The 19,678-nt window shown below is 42.9% G+C and overlaps 1 protein-coding gene across 1 annotated transcript in view; it reads right to left on the reverse strand.

Moving 5' to 3' along the window:
- The window catches only part of WNT2 (wingless-type MMTV integration site family member 2), a 49,934-nt gene extending 30,262 nt beyond the window's left edge, over positions 1-19,672 (reverse strand). Inside the window, exons 1-3 of the mRNA XM_006882695.1 lie at positions 19,589-19,672; positions 17,295-17,521; positions 10,938-11,215 (exon numbers count right to left, since the gene is read on the reverse strand). Coding sequence (XP_006882757.1) covers positions 10,938-11,215; positions 17,295-17,521; positions 19,589-19,665 — 582 coding nt within the window. The 5' untranslated portion in view covers positions 19,666-19,672. The remainder of the gene's footprint in view (positions 1-10,937; positions 11,216-17,294; positions 17,522-19,588) is intronic.
- Between the last annotated feature and the right edge of the window lie 6 nt (positions 19,673-19,678).

Here is a 19,678-nt window from a genome sequence, read left to right on the forward strand (position 1 = left end):
AAGAAAAATTTATGTACAAGAGTTGATGCTATTGCATTTGGATAAAGCTGGCAAGTTCTTGCTACTAGCATAACCCAGGAAACGCCACCGAGGAAACCTAACATATTGGAATAGATGTTGTGGCGTTTGGCCCACAGTTTGATAGCTCTGAGAGTTAACCTGAAGTTATCAATGTTTGGTACTAGATGCAAAATTTCATCGGTTACCCTGCAACCATTAAGACTTCTTATGCATCTTATATCTAAATTTTTAAGCAGACTGTCATCCCGTAAGTCCAAGTCTTCTGGAATAGTCTGCAGTGCTAATCTTGCAAACAAAATATCAATCTCTATCCCATCAAAACACAGCTTGATGACAGGCACAAATTTATAGTTTTACGTATAAATCTTTGATCCATTTTGAGTTCATTTTGTGAATGTAGGAGGTATGGGTCCTTTTACTTTTTCCCCCCCAGTAAATGAATACTCAATTTTGCCAGAGTGATTTATTAAAGAAACCATCTCTTCCCCATTTAATGGACTTAAACTTTGGTTGAAGATCATGTATCTACCATTAGATGGATTCATTTCTGTATTCTCAATTCTGTTCCAATGGTCTGTGTCTGCTGATATACCTGTACTGTATGCTTTGACTACTGTGGCTACGTGGTAGGTTTTCACGTGTTAGAACACATAAAGATTGCTTTACTCTTTATGATTTCTCAGGCTTTATCTTTCAAGCTCTTATTCATTCTGTAACTGTCATATTTTCAAAGCATCTATTTCGTGTTGCTTTGGGGTTTTTTTTTTTTAATGAATGGAATATCTTAATAGATCTCAATCAGAAATTTAATAAGGGTTTTTGGAAGTTAATTTCTCTTCCCTGAATTACTGATTTTTTTTCTGGAAAAATTTTTCCTCCTGCACAATTTTTGATCTTTCCTTTTCATGGTGCTAAACCGAGTCAAATAAATGGTCACCTCTGAAGAAGCATTTATGAATGCACATTGACTGTGGAGGCAGAGCTGGTGGGCCACGAAAATTTGATTGCTGTGTAAGAAACCGACACTTTTACCCATGCATCCCCACAGAACACCCTTAAATCTTCTTTGTGGACCATGAGAATTATTCTCATTAGTGTTTGTATTTTGGTAAATTTATGAAACTTGTATCATTTCACCCAGATTATCTTCATACTATGTGAAATTTACGCCAATTTTATGTCTTAGGAAATCCTTTCAGAAATGTCCAGTGTTGTGTTTTGTTTCCTACCATCTTAATTTTTTAATTGTGATTTGAGGGAAAGTTTACAAAGCAAATTAATTTTTCAACCATGCATTCATAAACATTTTGTTTTATAACATTAATTACAGCACCCACAATGTACTCGCATTTTCCTAATTTCCTTTGTATTTTTTTTATATTGGCTTAATTACAAAGCTCATATACACTGGCTGTGTTTTTAACAAAGTTACTTAGTGACACTTGAGCCTTCAAAGAGCTAACAGTATTTTGCTTTTTTGGTTGGGTGTATTATACAATGTAACTAATACATTTCTAGTCTTATATCAGCCATCCTGAGGGAGTCACACATTAAAATCATATCATTTCATTTTTGAATTCTGGATGAAAGCCAAGTACATTTAGTAACAATTAAATCCTTTTGACAGGTTCACATCTCTAGGACAGGCTCATGGAAAATTAGACCAACTTACACCTTTAGTACATGTAAGCCCTGGAACTAAGAAAACAAAGAATATTTATTAGCGAACTGTGCTGTTGATTCTCTTATGCAATCATTTATTAACTTAAATAAGGCATTGTGATTTCTTGAGCACTGTCATTCTTTAAAAACAGTGACTGCGGGTGGGCTTGGCCAGAAAATATAAGGTGTGGAACTTACATGTGTGGCATTCAAAAACATTACCGTTGACTAACCATATATATATAATTCTTATTGACTAATGAGGCTAGTTTAAATAAACATTTTCCATTATTAATAGAACTGTACATGGAACTGCAACAATTTTGTTAAGACTTATTCTTGGTTTGGGAACTCAAATTCTGGTTAGTGTTTGATTCATGGAATATATAAAAGTCTGTGGTATAAAGCACATAATATTTTTAGGTGCAACATGACTGAGCTGGGACTGTCAAAACAAATTTAATTTTCCAAGATGCATTTTATATTACTTTCATGAATTGAGGAGACTAGTCACAAACAAGTATTGACTGAGAAACTGAACAAATGAAATCTGTTGTCCATAAAGATGTTCAACGGTGAAAGGAGAGTTAAGATGAATAAGAATTGAAAGCATCTATCTACAGTTCAGTTTAGGTGTCTTTACAAATAAAATGTTGTTGTTATGTGCTGTTGTGTTGCCTCCAAGTCATCGTGACACATAGTGTACAATAGCTTTGAACCCTGCTCTGTCCTGAGCCAATCTTATTGTCTCTGCCACACCTATGTTGATTACCCCAGTCACTCAGTCAATTCATCTCATCCAGGATCTTCCTCTCTTGTGCTGCCCTTTCACTTTCCCAAGAATGATGTCCCTCTCCAAGGACTGGTCCATTCTTGCAACATGCCCAAATTATGTGGGAGCTTCAAAATCCTTGCTTCCAAGGAGCAGCCTGCTTTCACCCTCTCCAGGTTAAACCTGTTTGTTCTCCTCGCAGGCCATGGTATATTTAATACTCTTCTCCAGCACCACAGCTCAAAGGCATCAATTCTTCTTCTATCATCCCTAGTCATTCTCCAGCTCTCTACTGCATGGATCAGGCCCACCTTAGCCTCTAGACTAACATTGTTGCTTTTCAGTATTCTGGTGAGTTCCCTGACAGCAGACTTTCTCGGTGCAATTCATCTTGTAATTTCGTGGCTGCTGGTACCAAGAACGTTGATTGTGTAACTAAGCAAACTGAAGCTGTGTACAATCTCAATCTTTTCACCATCTATCATGATTCTGCCAATCGGACCAGTGGTGCGAATCTTTGTTTTCTTGATGTTGTGCTACAGTCCATATTGAAAGCTGGAGTCCTTAACCTTCTGCAGCAAATGCCTCAGGCCTTCCTCAGTTTTGGCAAGCAAGGTTGTGTCATCTGTATAACGCAGGTTGTTGATGAGTATTCCTCCAATTCTGATGTTACATTCCTCTTCATAGAGCCTGGCTTCCTGGATGATCTGTTCTGCTTAAAGATTGAAAAGGTATGGAGATGTATAAAGGATGCATCCCTGGAATACGCTTTTCCTGATTTTGAACCGTGCAGTGTTTCCCTGCTCTGTTCTGAAGACCGCATCCTGGTCCGAGTATAGGTTTCGTGTAAACACAATCAAGTGTTCTGGGATTCCCATTCTTCTCAGTGTTAGCCATAGTTTGTTGTGATCCACACAGTCAAATGCCCTTCCATAGACAATGAAACAATGATAGGCATTCCTCTGGTATTCCCTGCTTTCAGCCAAGACCCATCTAACATTAGCTATGATATCCCCAGAACCAATGCCTCTTCTAAACCCAGGCTGCACTTCTGGAAGTTCTCTCTGTCCCAGTTGTTTTGGATAATTTTTCAGCAGAATCCTGTTTGCATGTGTATTAATGATACTGTTTGATCATTTCTGCACTCTGTTGGGTCACCCTTTTTTGGGAATGGGAACAAATATGAATCTCTTGCAGTCAGTTGGCCAGGTGGTTGTCCTCCAGATTTCTTGGAACAACTTGGTGAGTGCATCCAGGGCAGTGTCTGTTTGTTAGGCTTCAGTATTTTATGTCGTATTGATAGATGTTACTTTTTTCTTAGGACAGAACCATTTTCTAGTTATTATCCTTTTATTTAATTGGCACCAAAAGATCTGTTTTGCAAGATTTCTACTAAAATCTAGATCCTTGCCAGGAAGTTAGGTATTCCCCTACCTCTCCTCTCCTTTGGTGGATGACCATCTTAATCTCTCTCTTCTTTATTATTATGGTTTTTGCAATCACTTGTTATGCATCAGAGAGTTGGACAATGACTAGGGAGGATAGAAGGAAAATTGACACCTTTGAGCTGTGGTGCTGGAGAAGAGTATTGAATGTACCATGGACTGCCAAGAAAACAGATTCATCCTAGAGAGGGTTAAACCAGGCTTCTCCTTGGAGGCAAGGAGTCTGGGGCTTTGCCTGACATACTTTGGACATGTTGTAAGAGAGACAGGTCTTTAGAGAGGGACATCATGCTGGGCAGAGTGGAGGGACAGCGCAGGAGGGGAAGACCCTCTATGAGGTGGATTGATTCAGTGACTGGGGTAATTGGGATGGGTGTGTCAGAGGCAATGAGATTGGCATGGGATAGAGCACGGTTTAGGGCTGTTGTACATAGGGTCGCTATGAGTCGCAAACGACTTGACGGCACATAACAACAACAACAACAACAACCACCACCATATAATCAGATCTGACTGGTACTGGAAGAGACTGCCCCTCCTTCTCCAGCAGAGCATCTAGTGGATTCAAACTGCGTACCTCTGGGATTGCAGTGCAGCTTCTTGCCACTAGGCCAGCAGGGCTCCCTCGACCTTCTTAGTCTCTTATACAGCTCAAAAGAGACAGACTGAAGACAGGGCCAAATTAACATTATCTTAGAAATATAACAAAGATAACTTATTCAGAACTGATGCATTTGAGCTCTGGTGTTGGAGAAGAGTACTAAATATCCCATGGACTGCCAAAACAACAGTTAGATATTGGAGAAGGTGCAGATAGAATGCTTCTTGGAGTCAAAGATGACAAATGGTTTGTCATTTATATTTTCAGCATGTTGCTAGAAGAGGCTATTCACTGGAGGATGACATCATGCTTGGAAAGGTAGAGGGTCAGTGAAAGAAAGGAAGACCCTCAATAAGATGGATTGACACAGTGACTGCAGCAACAGTCTCTAGTGTGTCAGAGATGATGCAGATGGCACAGGACAGGACAAGGTTCAGCTCTGTTGTTCACAGGGTTGTTATGAGTTATACTTGACAGCACCTACCAACAACAGCAATCATTATGAGGAGGTGTACTGATGTCGAGTTGGAACTTAGAGCTGACCATCTGCCCCTTTTTTGGAATCATATGGGAGGAGACTTTACATCTTTCTGCTTCAGAGCAGCTGGTGGACTTGAAATGCTTGCTTTTAGGTGGTTGGCACCACAATTCCTTACCAAGGCTCCTATATAAATTTACTATACAAAATACGTATATGTATATGTATATGTACATGTATATGTATATATGTGTGTTTAGACAGATAGATAAATGTTATACTATATACATATAATGATTTCACCTTATTTGGACCCACAATCAACATCTCTGGTACCAACAGTCAGGAAATCAGGAGATGTACTGTACTGCAAAAGTCTGCAGTTAGGGACATTTTCAAATTATTGAGGAGTAATGATGTCAGTTTGAGGACTAAGGTGAGTCTGATTCAGGCCATGGTCTTTCTGACCACTTTCTATGCATCTGAGAGCTGGACAATGAATAAAGATGACGAGTGAAGAAGTGATGCCTTTGAGCTGTAGTGTTGGAGAAGAGCACTGGACGGCCAACAGAACAAATATGTCTTGGAGAAAGTGCAGCCAGAGTGCTCTTTGGAGAAAAAGATGATGAAGCTTCGCCTCATATACTGTGGGCACGTTGCTAGGAGAGGCCATTCCTTGGAAAGGGACATGATGTTCGGAAAGGCAGAGCATCGGTGAAGGAGAAGAGGACCTTCAACCAGGAGGACAGACACGGTGACTGCCGCAATAGGTTCTAGAGTGTCACGAAGTGTGAGGATAGCACAGGATAGGACAAGGTTTGTATTTGTTCTTCACAAGGTCGCAAAGAGTCAGACTCAACTTGACAGCACCTAACAACAACATATTATAATATATTGTTGTTTTTCTGTACTGCAGAGTCCGAACCGACCTCTGGTTGACCCTCCAGTGGGTTATCAGAGGCAGTAAACGACAGAGGAGGAGAATGTCCACCTTCCTTCCACCGAGCAGCTGGTCCCTTCAGGCTTATGGCACAATGCCTCACCACCAGGCCACCAGATTTCCCTTGCTAATAACACAGTAGTTCTATATACATTTAAAACTGGTAAGAAAATTCAAGAAGATCGAAAATTTTCATAATTTTCCTCAAAAAAAATGTAGTTTTGAAAATATCATTCATACAAATATCCTGTTGACTACCTGAATCTGAAGAAGTCTATTATTCAAGGAAAAGGCCACGGATATTGGCGAATGTACAAACACTGAAGTTCGCTGTTCCGTTCTCCCAGTTTTGATTAAGGTTTTCCCTTCACTTTCTTTTTCCCCTTCCCTCCAGCAGCACACACACATCCTAACACGGCATTCAATGCTCTGCGCTCGGATCATCATTCGTTCGCCAGTCCTGGCCCTTAGGAACTCTTCATCCTAAGATCACTCTACAGCCTTCACCATTTCTGTGCTCAACTTTCTGCTCCAAAGTCTTTCCTTCGTCAGCTGGCGTCCTTATCTTTGAAAGCACTGTTCTCTGTGGCACAGCAGCCCTTCATCTCCAGCTTTAACACTAATTCTTCCAGGGCACCACCTCTATCTTCTCAGATAACTGGCCTTTTAGCTTATTTCCCCCACCTCTATTATTATCTCTGAGGACAAGTTGCTTTTCAACTACTTCCTACTTGTCTCCCCACCTGAAACTTAAGTTAAGTCAAGCCAAGGGTTTCTTTGTTTTATTCTGTTGCGTTTATGCCTCACACCCCAAACTGAGGCCTTTCCCAGTGATCTGTGGAAACAAATTTAACCCAATAGCAGACTTGCTGTACAGTCAGCCCAATGGGAAAGCACCAAGTAAGACGTAGTTGCTTTGGGCAGGATCATAATGACAAACTGTTATGATTTCAAGGATTAATGCATTAACTCTTTTTTCTTAAAAAATAATATGCATTCACTATAGAGAAGGTGGCAAATAAAGATACATACAAAGAGGGACAAATCATCAGTAAACCACCTTCCAAGAGTAGTTTTGGTGTTTGCTTGGTTTTTTTCAAGATGGAGAAGTAAGGTTCCTTCTCCTAATTTTTCCAGACACAACACAAGAAGACATGTATATAAGGATGAAAACAATTGGGTGTGGACCCTCCAGTGATGAATCCAAGTTCCTAATCCTACGATGCCAGCTTAGTCACATCACCCCACTGAGTCTTCTCACCTAAAATGTAGGCCTTTTAGTAACATTATTAGTTTTTAAAGAGGCTTCTAAATCAGATTTTGTAAATTAGAAAACAAAGCATTCTCAGTAACCACTGTGCATTACTGCTGGCTGCCATGGAGTTGTCTACAACTCAGAGCAACTCAGTGAGCAACAGACACATATGAACATTGCCCTTATCCTGCGCCACCTTCAGCATTTTAGATACACTCAAGTTCAAGTTTATAGTCACTGTGTAAATTCATCTTGTTGAGAGTCTATCTCTCTTTTCCTGATCCTTTACATTTTCCACTGTAATGTCTTTTTCCAAGGACTGGTCCCTCCTGACAGTATACACAACTTATGTGAGATCAATTTTTTCCATTCTTGCCAAAAACGAGCACCACTGTTGCACCTCCTCCAGGAAACACTTGCTTGTTCTTTTGGCAGTCCATGGCATATTCAGAACTTTCCTCCAACACCGCAACTCAAAGGCATCGGTTCTTCTTTTGTCATCCTTATTCACTGTCCAGCTTTCAGAGGTAGCGGGGGGATGGAGAAGAACAGGAATCCGAGAACACTTCATTACAATCGTGTGAAATCTGTATGTGGATCAAGAAGCTGACCAATAATTACTGTGTGGAAGCACCGTCAACTGGCTGGAAGATAAGCCCCTGGACACACACAAAACCAGACTGAATCCCAGGACGGAGTTCGGATGAGATCCGTGCCTCCATCTATTTCTTATGTGACAAACCACCTCTGCTTTACAGAAGGAGAAAGGAACTAACGGAACAGAGAAAAAACTGTGGCTGTTTTGTTTCAAATGTAGCTGTCTGACTCTGTACTTTCACTGTTTTCACACGATTTTCCACTTCTCAGTAAGGGAAGCAGGAGGGATCCTGCCAGGCTCGTGCTCAGCACCCAGGAAACCACCAGCATGCTGACGTGTTTTTTTCTGTTTTGGACAAACACAAAGATTCTAGTCCACACAGTGTGAACCCCTTGATGTTGGTCTGAGCATCCCAATGCATCACCAGCCTTCGCGGGACAAAGGTCAACAATTCTAGGGTCAGGGATTCAAGAGTTCAGTTCTGTTAGAGGCTGTATGAGTAGAACACTAACAATGGCAGGTGAGACCTAAGTCCATTCTGAAGGCTGCCAGACAGGGTCTAAAAGAGCCTGAAACCTAGGAAAAGAGATTTTAGAAGTTTTCACAGTATAGATTTTTTTTTTTAGGCCCAGGAAAGGCTTCTGAGAGAAGTCAAAGACTTTCCTTCTTGCTACAATACTGTTTGTTTTAAAATAGGTAAGCTTGTCTCTTTTATGTCTAAACAGTCATCCTATTTAGAGGCGGAAAACTAGACATATTTGAGGATGAATCTTAAAATCAACATAAGTGGGAAAATATATCATTATAAGTCACAATGAAACTGTGATTAAAAATATACTTTCTGGGGTCTAAAGTGGCATTACAGCAGAAAGTCACATGAGGGTGCTCTAAGCTGCTGCTGTAATAAATGAATTAAACGGTTCAATTTGGGGGCAGGGGCAAGGAGCAATGTCGGTCGTGGACTGCAGCATCTCACCTGCAATGTCAGCTAAATGCTAAGAAGCTTGGAACAAAAGGCTTTTCCTTCTCCCATGTTAAAGTTTTGAAGAGGTTCAAATTAGACACTTTGGAAACTACAGAAAAGCACAAAGTAGAAAATAAAAATGAGCTGATGCCTCTGTCAGCCTTGAGTGGCGGGGTTTCCAGGCCCAGGCCCATGAGAAGCGAGTGCAGGCGGTCTGCCTTCAAGCTCTAGGCAGCCTGTTCTCATTTTGAGTCTGAAGACCTTCTTCTGGTAGGAAGGGGGAGGACAGACTGGGGGTCTAATGACCGCAAGAAGAGAATTAGAGACGCATGTTTATCTCAATCCATTTACTCTCATTAAAGTTCATATTCACTGACATCATGCATCTCCTTGAAAAAGTCTGCCCACCCACCATTAATTAAAGCCACATTTTAAAACGCCAGCGTGTGCACTTTTATTCTAACCAAAAGTAGCCTCCTAAGAGGAGGCAGGAGAATATCTGAGGCCTGACAGCTGTTCACCTCTACACGGCGAGGCATCATGTGATTTACATTAAAAATCCATGTTTATTCAGGGTCTAACATACAATAGCCAAGATCTACTGTGTTGAAGAGTTGAAACATTCAACAGCTATTGACCTATTAAGGAAAATTAACATTTATTTTGATAAGTCCATACTCTCTGAGACAAATGGACGAGCGTCCTCCTTTATCTTTTCAAACAGTCTAAGCAGCACATTCCAATCAAAGACACCACACTTTATAACTTCTACATGCCCTATCAATGTCAAGATGAAGGTCACTGGAGGGGTTCCCCCCCATCCAAACCATTGCACAAACAGTAATTAGCCATAGTTGTAAGATTGCACAATCACAGTCTATATTCTTGGCAGCAGTCATGCTGTGTCCATAAATTCATGAAAATAAGGAATGTTGATTTGTAAAGTTCAACGAAGGTACTATTTGTAAACAGTTCAGGTCACACTCATCTTATTCTGCATACTAAGCAAGAGCTCTGCCCTTCCAGCTTCTTGAAGTGAAATGTGCTCTTTCCATCAGTCTATTAACAAGATTTTCATCTAAACAGACCTGCATTCTTTTCTATTCTCTCCTAGCGCGCACCCCCCTCGGCAAGATTTTTCAATTTTATACTGTTCTTTCTTTATGTATTAATACCAAACACATTTTTCATGTTGTATTGAGAAAAGAAAACTGGAGGGTCTTTTTTATTCCACTGGCAATGAGATTATTCCAGAATGGTGGTGACCAAATATTGGCTCAGCAAGCCAGCCTTGGCTTTTTTTTTTTTCCCCAGCCTTGGCTTTTTATGCAAAGGCATATGGTGCAGCACTAAGATATTATTTTTTTTTTTTGTATTGTGGCCTTGCCACCATGCAAATAAATAGGACTATCCATGAGTCTGAATGCTGGCTCTGAGATGGTCAAATCCAAGGCCAAAAGGCCTCGGACAAGGTACTGAAACCTGAGCTTTAGTCCTGCCTTTTCAACTGTCCCGTATGGCCTTGAGCACCTCTAAGTGCTTCTTCATCTAATGGATGGAGGTTGAGGATGGATACTGACTGTGTGACCTTGGCCACGAGCTTAGTCAGGGACAGAAAGTAACTGACCAGAATATCCTTTTTAAGGCCTTATCGCTCCCTGGCCGACTTATGCATTTAATCCCTTAAACAACAAAATGTGGAGGGCTGCTTTTGTTTTTTGGAGTTTTTTGAGAACGAGGCCTGGGTCTGGTTCTAAAAGCAGACATCATGGCTCTGGAAGAAGCCTGCATCCCAGGGCTGGGGAGGTGCCTACACCGGGAAGGCTGGGAAAGGATGCTCAGGGTCTCAGCACCCATCAGATGCAAGCATTTAAGACGCCACCGCTATATGGGCGGAAGTAGGTCCTCCTCGCCCACAGAAGCTATCTGCTGCCTTGATGATACAGTCTTGGGAGGGACCATAAAACACTTGCCCAAACACAATGCCAAAAGCAATGGGTGGACTCCCTGAGTCCAGTTGTGGGAAGGAAGGTGGAGTGTGGGTGGGGATATTTCAACCCAGAACAAACAGCTCTAGGCTGGGGGGGCGGTGGAAAGCTGTGAGTATGCAGCATCTTATCAACGGTAGGAAAGCGTAAGGCAGCCTCCAAAGCCTGTGATAAGGCTGAGCCTTCACAGTGAGCGGGCGGTGGGCTCCCTACCTTCCTCCCCGCTCGGTTGTTGTGCAGGTTCATCAGGGCTCTGGCGTCCTTTCCTTTCCTCTCCTTGGCGTCCACAAAGGCGCGGGCAAATCTGATGCCATAGTCAATGTTATCACTGCAGCCGCCCCAGTCAAAGGTGCCCTTGCTGTCCTTGGCGCTTCCCTTCTTCTTGGGATCACAGGAGCAGGATTTTAACTCTCCTTGGCTACAGGCCCTGGTGATGGCAAACACAACTCCAGCTGAGGAGATGGCGTAAACAAAGGCGGATTCCCGACTACCTGAAACAAAAACGCATCGCAGGTTGTGAACAGCCTTCATAGGAGGGCTGCTTAATTCCTGATCTGTCTCTCTGCCACCGGACAAATGGGAGCGTGCACTCCTGGAGGATCTTTCCAGAACCAGTATGCTAAATGGCATTCAGAAGACAGGCTACTCACACCTTCAGGTTTTACTTCTTCATCTATAGAACAAGTTAGCTTGCTCTTTTAAAAGAAAGAAACAATTGTTTGCTATTGAGTTAAATGCAACTTATGGTCATCCTATGTGTGCATCTGAGAAAAGAACCTTGTACTATAGGCCTTCGAATGGCTGGGTGGTTCCCCCCCGCCCCCCAAATCACTCACCAGGGCTTTCCTCAAAGCAGCTCAGGGTGAATAAGCCTCCAACTTCTAGCATCATAGTCCAGTACATTAACTATGTGCACCAACCAGTAAGATTCTGTTATTGTTGTTAGGTGCCAGCAAGTCAAGTACAACCCACAGCGACCCTATGGACCATGGATCTGAAGCCTGCTCTGTCCAATGCCTCCTCACCATCTCTGGCACACACGAGCCCATTTCTGCAGTCTCTGTGTCAATCCACCTTGTTGAGGGTCTTGCCCTTCCACTGATCCTCCAGCTTTCTTAGCACGATGACAGTCTACAACTCCATACTGTATTTTGTATTCATGATCTTCCCTTGGGGGGGAAAAAATACCCCAAACCTTCCAAACCCATAGGCATTTCTTTGCATTTAGATTATTGAGAGCTCATCTGTATTTAGATTATTGAGATCAAAATATGGAATTCAGAGACTGAGGTGGGAATTCAAGCATTAACTCCCCACACTGCCCGCCCCCACCTCCTCACCCACATTAATGTTGGACAGCTCTGGCGTGGCATCAATTTTCACAAGTAATTGAAGGCAATATGCAATATCCTTGAGTTACACTATGTCTAACTATTAAGGTGAATTTACTTTCTTCTGGAACACCTGCACTAATCACTGGTATTGGGTCAAAGACAGTGGAAAGCTTTTCTTTGGTTTTTCTGGAAGGAAACAAATTTACCGCCTATAATTAGACTTGGGCAAGAACCCTTTGGGGTGCTTTTTGGGAATTGTTCTTTATTAGAGTGCAGGCTACTTTCACTTACAGGCTGAAAGGTACATATTTCAGTGCAATAACTACATTAAATTATTTTAATAATCTGTAGTAACTCATAACACGGTGTTGTGGTATCGTGACAGATATAAGGCTCTTTAGGGTCCGTGTACACCTCGTTTTTCAAGTGGGGCTGTATTTCATTGTTATTAGCATGCTTTTTTATTCATGGTTGCTGCAGCAAATATATTAACAATCAAAATGGAAGCTGAGCCACTTAATGCCAAGGTGAGGCTTAAAACAGAAAGCTGTTTGGCCATTCAATATGTCAAGACGAGTGTGACTTTTGAACCACACAGCTGGAAGAACAAACCACCTTTTCGCATCGAAGCCCTGTCTGTTTCCGTCTGTCACTCAGCGTTAAAATTTATTACATATCCCTTGCTATATTCGTTCTGCTAGTCTCATTATTAAAACTAGGGGAAACGCATCTACACCATATTAAATGGCACTTACCTCAGCCTTCAAAAAAAACAAAAAAACAAAAAAAAAACAACCCACCTCCTCAAAACCTCCAACCATCAAAAAAGGAATCATACCCTGCAGTTTAGGTAAAGTCAATTATATGAGTATTTGCCATAGGTAGCAGGTAACACTCTCCAGAGAGAAATGTGATAATCATGGAAGCTGTTTTAAAGGATTCCAACTCCTATTACAAGGATCACAGATTTTCCAAGTGGAATTGAGAGTTTTGTAAAATACGGTGATTAGATACTAAAATGGCTTAATCTCAGGTAGGGGCTTTTAAGCGAGCAGAGCTTTCATTATGAGCATTTTACAGTTTAGGAAAACACTTCACTCATAAACACTGAGACAGCCAGCTGATTCAGACTCATACTGACCACCCATTCAGAGCTCTAAAGCTTGTAAATCTTTACAGAAGAAAACTGCCCAGATCTCTTCCTCGGAGCAACAGGTGGATTCGAACTGCTGACCTTTGTGCCAGCAGTCCATGCTCACACGCCATGCCATCAGAGCTCCTTCATTTTGTCTATAACTAACCTACTGTCCCTGAATCATAACCAACTCATTGCTGATCCTCCAGTGAGTGTTCAGAGGCTGTGAACTACAGGGAAAGAAATGGTCCATCTTTCTTCGAAGGGGCAGCTGGTAGACTTGAACCACCTACTACATGGCTGGCAGAGCAACTCCTTCCCCACTGGGCCACCAGTGTTCCCTTACTTTGTTCACAGATGCTCTATCTAACGTTGGTTGGTTTTAGATTGGCAGTCCAACGCAAGTGTTCAGAGCAATCACCTAGAACATAATCCCCAAGTGTTTAGCATCTTTGGTACCCATCTTTTCTTGCTTTTCATTGATATGAAGTTTTTGGCTGGAGAAAAAAATGTATCAAATCTTCTACATTTCAGAAATTATTTCCAAAGTAAAAAATATCAGCATAAATACTTGCCATTTATGATTCAAACCCTTGCATAGCCAGTGATCTTTTTTTTTAAATTAGCACATGGACTAAATTTTTCATTTTACCTCCAGATGTTTTGGTATCATGAAGATACGGTCTTAAGATGTTTTGAGTTAAGTGTCTTAGATGAATCACTAAAATGCTATGTGTGAAATAGTAGCACATTTCAAGAGTTGGCTTTGTAACAAAACAAATTTTGATCTTGGGCCTTTTCTTAGGGAAACTGATGTTTTTTAAAGCCACAACAAAATGGAATACAATTCAAATCTAAATGGTGATATTTATACTTTCTAGTGTGTTACTGGAAACCCTATGAACTTGGAGAAAAGATGAAAGTCACACAAGTGTTGAGCACTTTCATTCGTAGGGTCACTATGAGTTGCCTACAACTTGATGGCACTTCACCCACACACACACAGTATGTTACTATCAAAGTTCTCTAATTTGGGGATTGAAATAAGCCCAACACTGCTGAGTATGTATATACACTGGCTTTCAAAATACAATTTGAGGGGTGGGAGAGGACGGCTATTTCAAAGGGCAAGATCTGAGAAACAAAGCTTTCCTAAAGGTCATGGGTGCCCAATTCCCTTTTCAGATGTTGGCTTAGTTTATTGAGATGCACCAAAATGTGACTTGACCACTTTTTTTCCAGCTTCCAAGGCTTAGTCCAGAATCCTGGAGGTGATTTCTTACAGGAATATTTTGGGGTTTACTAGTTCTGTCATCAACTTTCTCAGCCTGTAATTGGTGGCTGTTTGTTGAATGAGTGAATTACAAATGTTCCTAAAAACTCTTCTGACCCTGGCTCTCTGAAGCAGAAGAGGCAAGCAGCCTCCTCTCTCAGCCCACAGGTACTTCTGGTAGGTTCTGTGTTCTCTCTGTAGACGGGGCTGCCCTTTGTCTTGACTCTTCATCTAGATGGAAGCTGGGGCTTCCAGACCAAAGTTCTTCACAAGTTTGAGCTGTGAACTCCCCTCCAAGCAATTAATTGTAAAACCCTTTGGATAGCTTCGTTGGAATTTTATGATTATTTCCAGGAGAAGCTGCTGCAGGCCAAATTCAGTCCTCCCATAACTAACCCAAAATCATCACTGACAGTCACCGGAGTTTGCAGAAATGTCCAGAATGGAATCTGGCCTTCTGTAAAGAGGGGAAAGAAACTATGTGGCATGCATGTTTTTCAGTTTTGAGTACTCTGGCAAAGCACATGGTTTAATCTGAAAGTCTGAAGGAGGTACAAGTTAAAATCCCTTATTTACCTGAAACCATAGACAAAGTCAAACTAGTTTGGCTTTCTCTTGTACTAATCTCTCTCTCTCAGCACCTTTACAGCTCTGAAGATGCAAACACCGCCAAGATAAACTAAAGAATTTTACGAATGACTCCTCAGCTACAATCTTTAGGATCACTGGTCAAGGCTGTTTCCTTTGACTCGTGATGTAAAGGTTTTCCCAGTACACGGACATCAGTAGATTTTCAGCCCAAGAATCTAGAAACAAATGCTTTATAAATACGTACCTTCAGTTTATAGTAATTAGAAAATGGTTGTGAGCACTCTGGGGAAAAAACACAACATAACCTTTTTCTGCATTTTAAACACCAAGGGTGGGCCTTCACATAAAAATATTCAAAGAGTCTGTCCCACATATTTGTAAACGCTCTTTGACAGGGGTCCAGCACTTTAATTCATTAGCTGGTGAGCTAATCTAGGTGAAGTCTGACATTTCATGCAGCTGAAATTTACCATTAACCTTTCAGAAATTTGCGATGTCATATCGAAACTCCAAAAGGAATGCAGAAGAATATAGTTCTTACTAGAGAATAAAACTGCAGAACATCGCAGTAAATTAACTGTAGGGATACACTAAGAGTGAGAGTACTACGCCCTTGGGGGATTTTAGAGACGTTCAGTTATGCATTTGGCCTCATAAAACCCTAGGGCTGTGATGATTACATGATAGAAACACCCTCGGCTAAGCATTACCAAGTGCACGGCTTGAATGATTTTCTTACAAATGGGGAGAGAGGGAGAAGGGGCAAAACAAGTGCAAGGCTTGAATGATTTTCTTACAAATGGGGAGAGAGGGAGAAGGGGCAAAACCAAGTGTAAAGCGGCCTGTTTTCTGAGGTTGGCACATAATCTCTTGTGTTTTCCGTCAGATTTCCCCAGTCACAAATGGGCAGTGTGATTTCTTAAGAGAAAGGTACTAGTACAGGGTAATGGATGGGGAATATGGGAAAATCAGATCAAGGCACATTTTTGCACTAGCTGGTTAAGCCAAGACCTCTGCTGCTAAAGAAAGCCTGCTCTTTTGAACCCATGTAAGGGCTCTGTGGGCAAGAGACCTGTTGATTGGCTCCCCAGATGCTGAAGTAGCAGGCATTTCTACTGTGTCCCAGGGAGCTCTGATGGCCTAGTGGTAAGGAGCTGCGCTGCCAACCCACAGGCACGTTGTTTGAATCCACCAACTGCTCCACAGCAGAAAGATAGGCAATCTCCTCCTGTGCAGTTTATAGCCTCTGAAAACCATCTGGAGGGTCAGTGATGAACCAGCTGACTCCACAGTTCCAAACAACAACAATTATTTCACAAGGGGTCACTATGAGTTGAATCTGACTTAAAGGCACCTAACAATAATAGTCAGCTACTTTCATATTCAGCACATCAAAGAACAACAACCAAAGGAAAAAAAATCTATCTATTCAAGGGCCCCACATATTCCCTCCTTAATTCGTTGCCGCATAATTTTAAATTGACGACTGCGCTTAGAAACACGGCTTTTTTCCCCTTCAATTTATTACCGTCATTTGCGGCAACGTGCTAAATATACTAACTGCCTAAAATGCATCTGAAAAAAAGGTAGGCATTTGTTACGAATCCACCCACTGATTCACTGTAATCACTGAATGCGGCTTCCACAAAGCACCAGGTGAGGGGTAGGGAGCAGTCCATGCCCTCACAGAACGGACAGCTTGTTAAGAAACACGTTCAATTTAGACACAGAGTGTGACTTAGGACTCTGGTGCTAGCTGGGAGGTCAGCGCTGATGACTGAGATACTCCCATGCCTCGCAATAAAGCTTATCTAGTATGCTTGTAATCAGAATCACCTTTGGCTTATTAAAGGTTGCAGCATCCCATCCACATTGATTGTCTGCTCAAGTCCTTCCAGAATATTCAAATCCCAGAAAGATGAGGAGGGAAAGGTCAAGAGAGCCCTAGAGTGCTGTCTCCTCCCTCCTCAGACCAATTCAGAATGTGAAGGACACACAGGGTTTAAGTGATGGACAGAGCAGAGGGGTGACAGACAGGAGCCCAGGGCGTAGCGTCATGATCTGGGCCTGGCCTCCTACCCCTCCAGTCCATATCTGTAAAAGAAGAGCAATACCCGTCAGCAGAAGCAGCTTTGGGTTGAAGTTCAGGAAGGACTGAGCAGGGGACCTGAAGGGCCCAGGAAGCACCACAGTACATGGCAGGACAGTCGTGGGCTGGACTGAGGTGCAGCACTTACTTCTGAGCAGCACCCTGCCAAAGAGGCTGTGATCGCGGTCCAGTGTGTTACAGTTCCAGCGGTGCTGACGGAACTGGTGTTGGCACTCTGCGGTCCACTCGGCCACCCCCAGGCCGATGGCACGCATCACGTCTGGGTGTCGGTGGCACAGTTGACGCTGGCGGCTCACCAAGCCTGGCACATTGTCACACATCACTCTGGAGGAGCCACCTGTAGCTCTCATGTACCTGGGAGGGACCAACCACACAACGATGAGGACAAGGGGTGACGAAAGAGCTCAGGGCACATTTCAAATTGTAATTTCTTATCCTTTGAGTGATCTAGAGCACAACGTAACTGCAATGCAGAGAAGCAAGCAAGGCAAACTTGGGGAAATGAACACAAAAAGGGGCTCTGGCCATTCCTGGTCATGAAGCCTCCAGGCAGGATGCTCTGGGTGGGGTAGGTACAGACAAGGCATGCTCCACAGGAGAGCATGAGAGGGAGTGGAATGCTGTGTTTGGGGGACAATGCTTCAAAGATTTTTCCAAGAAGGCTCTGGTTTCAGTGACACAAGGAGTTTGCACTTGTTTTAGGAATACGCTGACCTCCCAAAGTGTCCTGTTCCCTCTTATTTGACCTAACACTCAAGTGCCTGAAAAATGGTCTGTATTGGTCTAATCCACACCTGCTGGTATCTGATGTTACACTCCCAGACATGTTGTTCTTTCCTGCCTCAAGATTCCTTCAAATATTTCCATTTTCCAGCTCTTTTTTGGTTCCCATGGAAAAGTTCTGGGTGGGTAGGGGAGTTCTTTCTATTGTTATTAAGGACACTAAATGTTTGGAAGAATCAAACAGTGTTATAGCTCCATGAAGTACTTTTAAAAAGAAACTTTTAACTAAAAAAAAAAAAATTACATCATCTGTACCCAGATGTTCTCTATTAGTTGTGAAATGTTTAGAAAGGTACCTTTTATATAACCCAAGCTGCCATAGGTGTCTTTTGAAGCGATCAAACAGGGAGAATGTCTTTCTCTCATATTTTCATTATTTTATATGATCATAAAGTCGTTACAGCTGTGACTTCCAAAAAATATATTTATGTGACAGCTGAGAGACAATGTGACAAAAAGCTGGAGCAGTAAATAATGTTTATACGCCCATGAAAACAGAAGAGTCATTTTATTGGAAAAATGGTCAGCCCGATAAATCAATCTTTGATCCAGTGTCAGCGATGGCAAGGCTAAAACGCCCTTCTGTTCAAGGCTGCTCATGGACTCGAACCCTCTTCCCTTCAGTGGGCTGCTCTGCTCCTTTAAGTGCCCCAGCCTTCTCCCTCCAGGCTCTTGTCTAGCATGGGTATAACCATCTCACTTTTCTCAGGTCCTTTTCAATAACACTCATGATGGGTCTTTTTAAATCTGTGTTTTAGCATTTGATTGAAAACTTTTATGTGCAAGGAAACGACGAGCTCTCAAGCCCATCTCTTCAATATCAGGATAGATGGGGCAGTGTTTCCGGGTGTGGGGAGAAAACCGCTTTTTCAAGTTCCGAATGATGCAAGGCACGTGCCAGCTCAATGTTCTTTGATTACTGGGGGCTGAGGGAGAACCGCAGACCAGCGTACAAAGGACAGCGGCAATGCTACCCTTCAGAGTGACGGTTCTGAAGCTCGTCAAGGTAATGCCCTGAGGTGTGCAGCTTCTCATCGGGCAGAGGTCCCTACCTGGAGGCAGCTAACACCTTCCCGCCCTACTGAGATGAAGCAGGAGGACTGTGGAAAGGAAATAATGCAAAATCACCGCTTAGGGCTCTACACCTCTGTCTGCCTAAATTGGCCCATCTGGTTCATCCTGAGGCGGTTTTGTTGGTTCTGTCCTGGTGGGGGGTAGGCTGCAGGTTAAAGGCAACTGTAGTTTTCAAGGTGAACTTGCACGCGTGCACACACACACATATACACACGCACGCGCGCACACACATACATATACAAACATACACACGCGTGCGCGCGCGCACAACTGTGCTGGCGACCCCGCTAGCCCGTCTCTCAACGGGGATAAGAATTTGGCTGATTGCGCTGCCGCTCAGCTGGAACCACATAAACCAACAACCGAGCTCTCATTCGAGGGGGAATGTGGCCTTTTTGGACTTGTCACCGCTGGGATGGTTAGCCCAGAGCACGGGGGTCCAGGACCGGGCGGGAGCAGTGGGCAGCCGCGGGGGCTCAGGCCAGGCAGGGACACCCCGCGCCCCGGGGCAGCGCCACCCAGGGTCCCCCCGCGCCTGCGGCTCGCGCGCGCGCGCGGACTTACCACCATGAAGAGCTGACCTCGGGGGCGAGCCAGGTCAGGAGCAGCGGGAGCCAGATTCCGGCGAGAGGGGCGTTCATATTAACCCCCTTG

Source organism: Elephantulus edwardii, unplaced genomic scaffold (genome assembly GCF_000299155.1).
Source record: "Elephantulus edwardii isolate Elephantulus edwardi_28Jun2011 unplaced genomic scaffold, EleEdw1.0 scaffold00022, whole genome shotgun sequence".
NCBI lineage: Eukaryota > Metazoa > Chordata > Mammalia > Macroscelidea > Macroscelididae > Elephantulus > Elephantulus edwardii.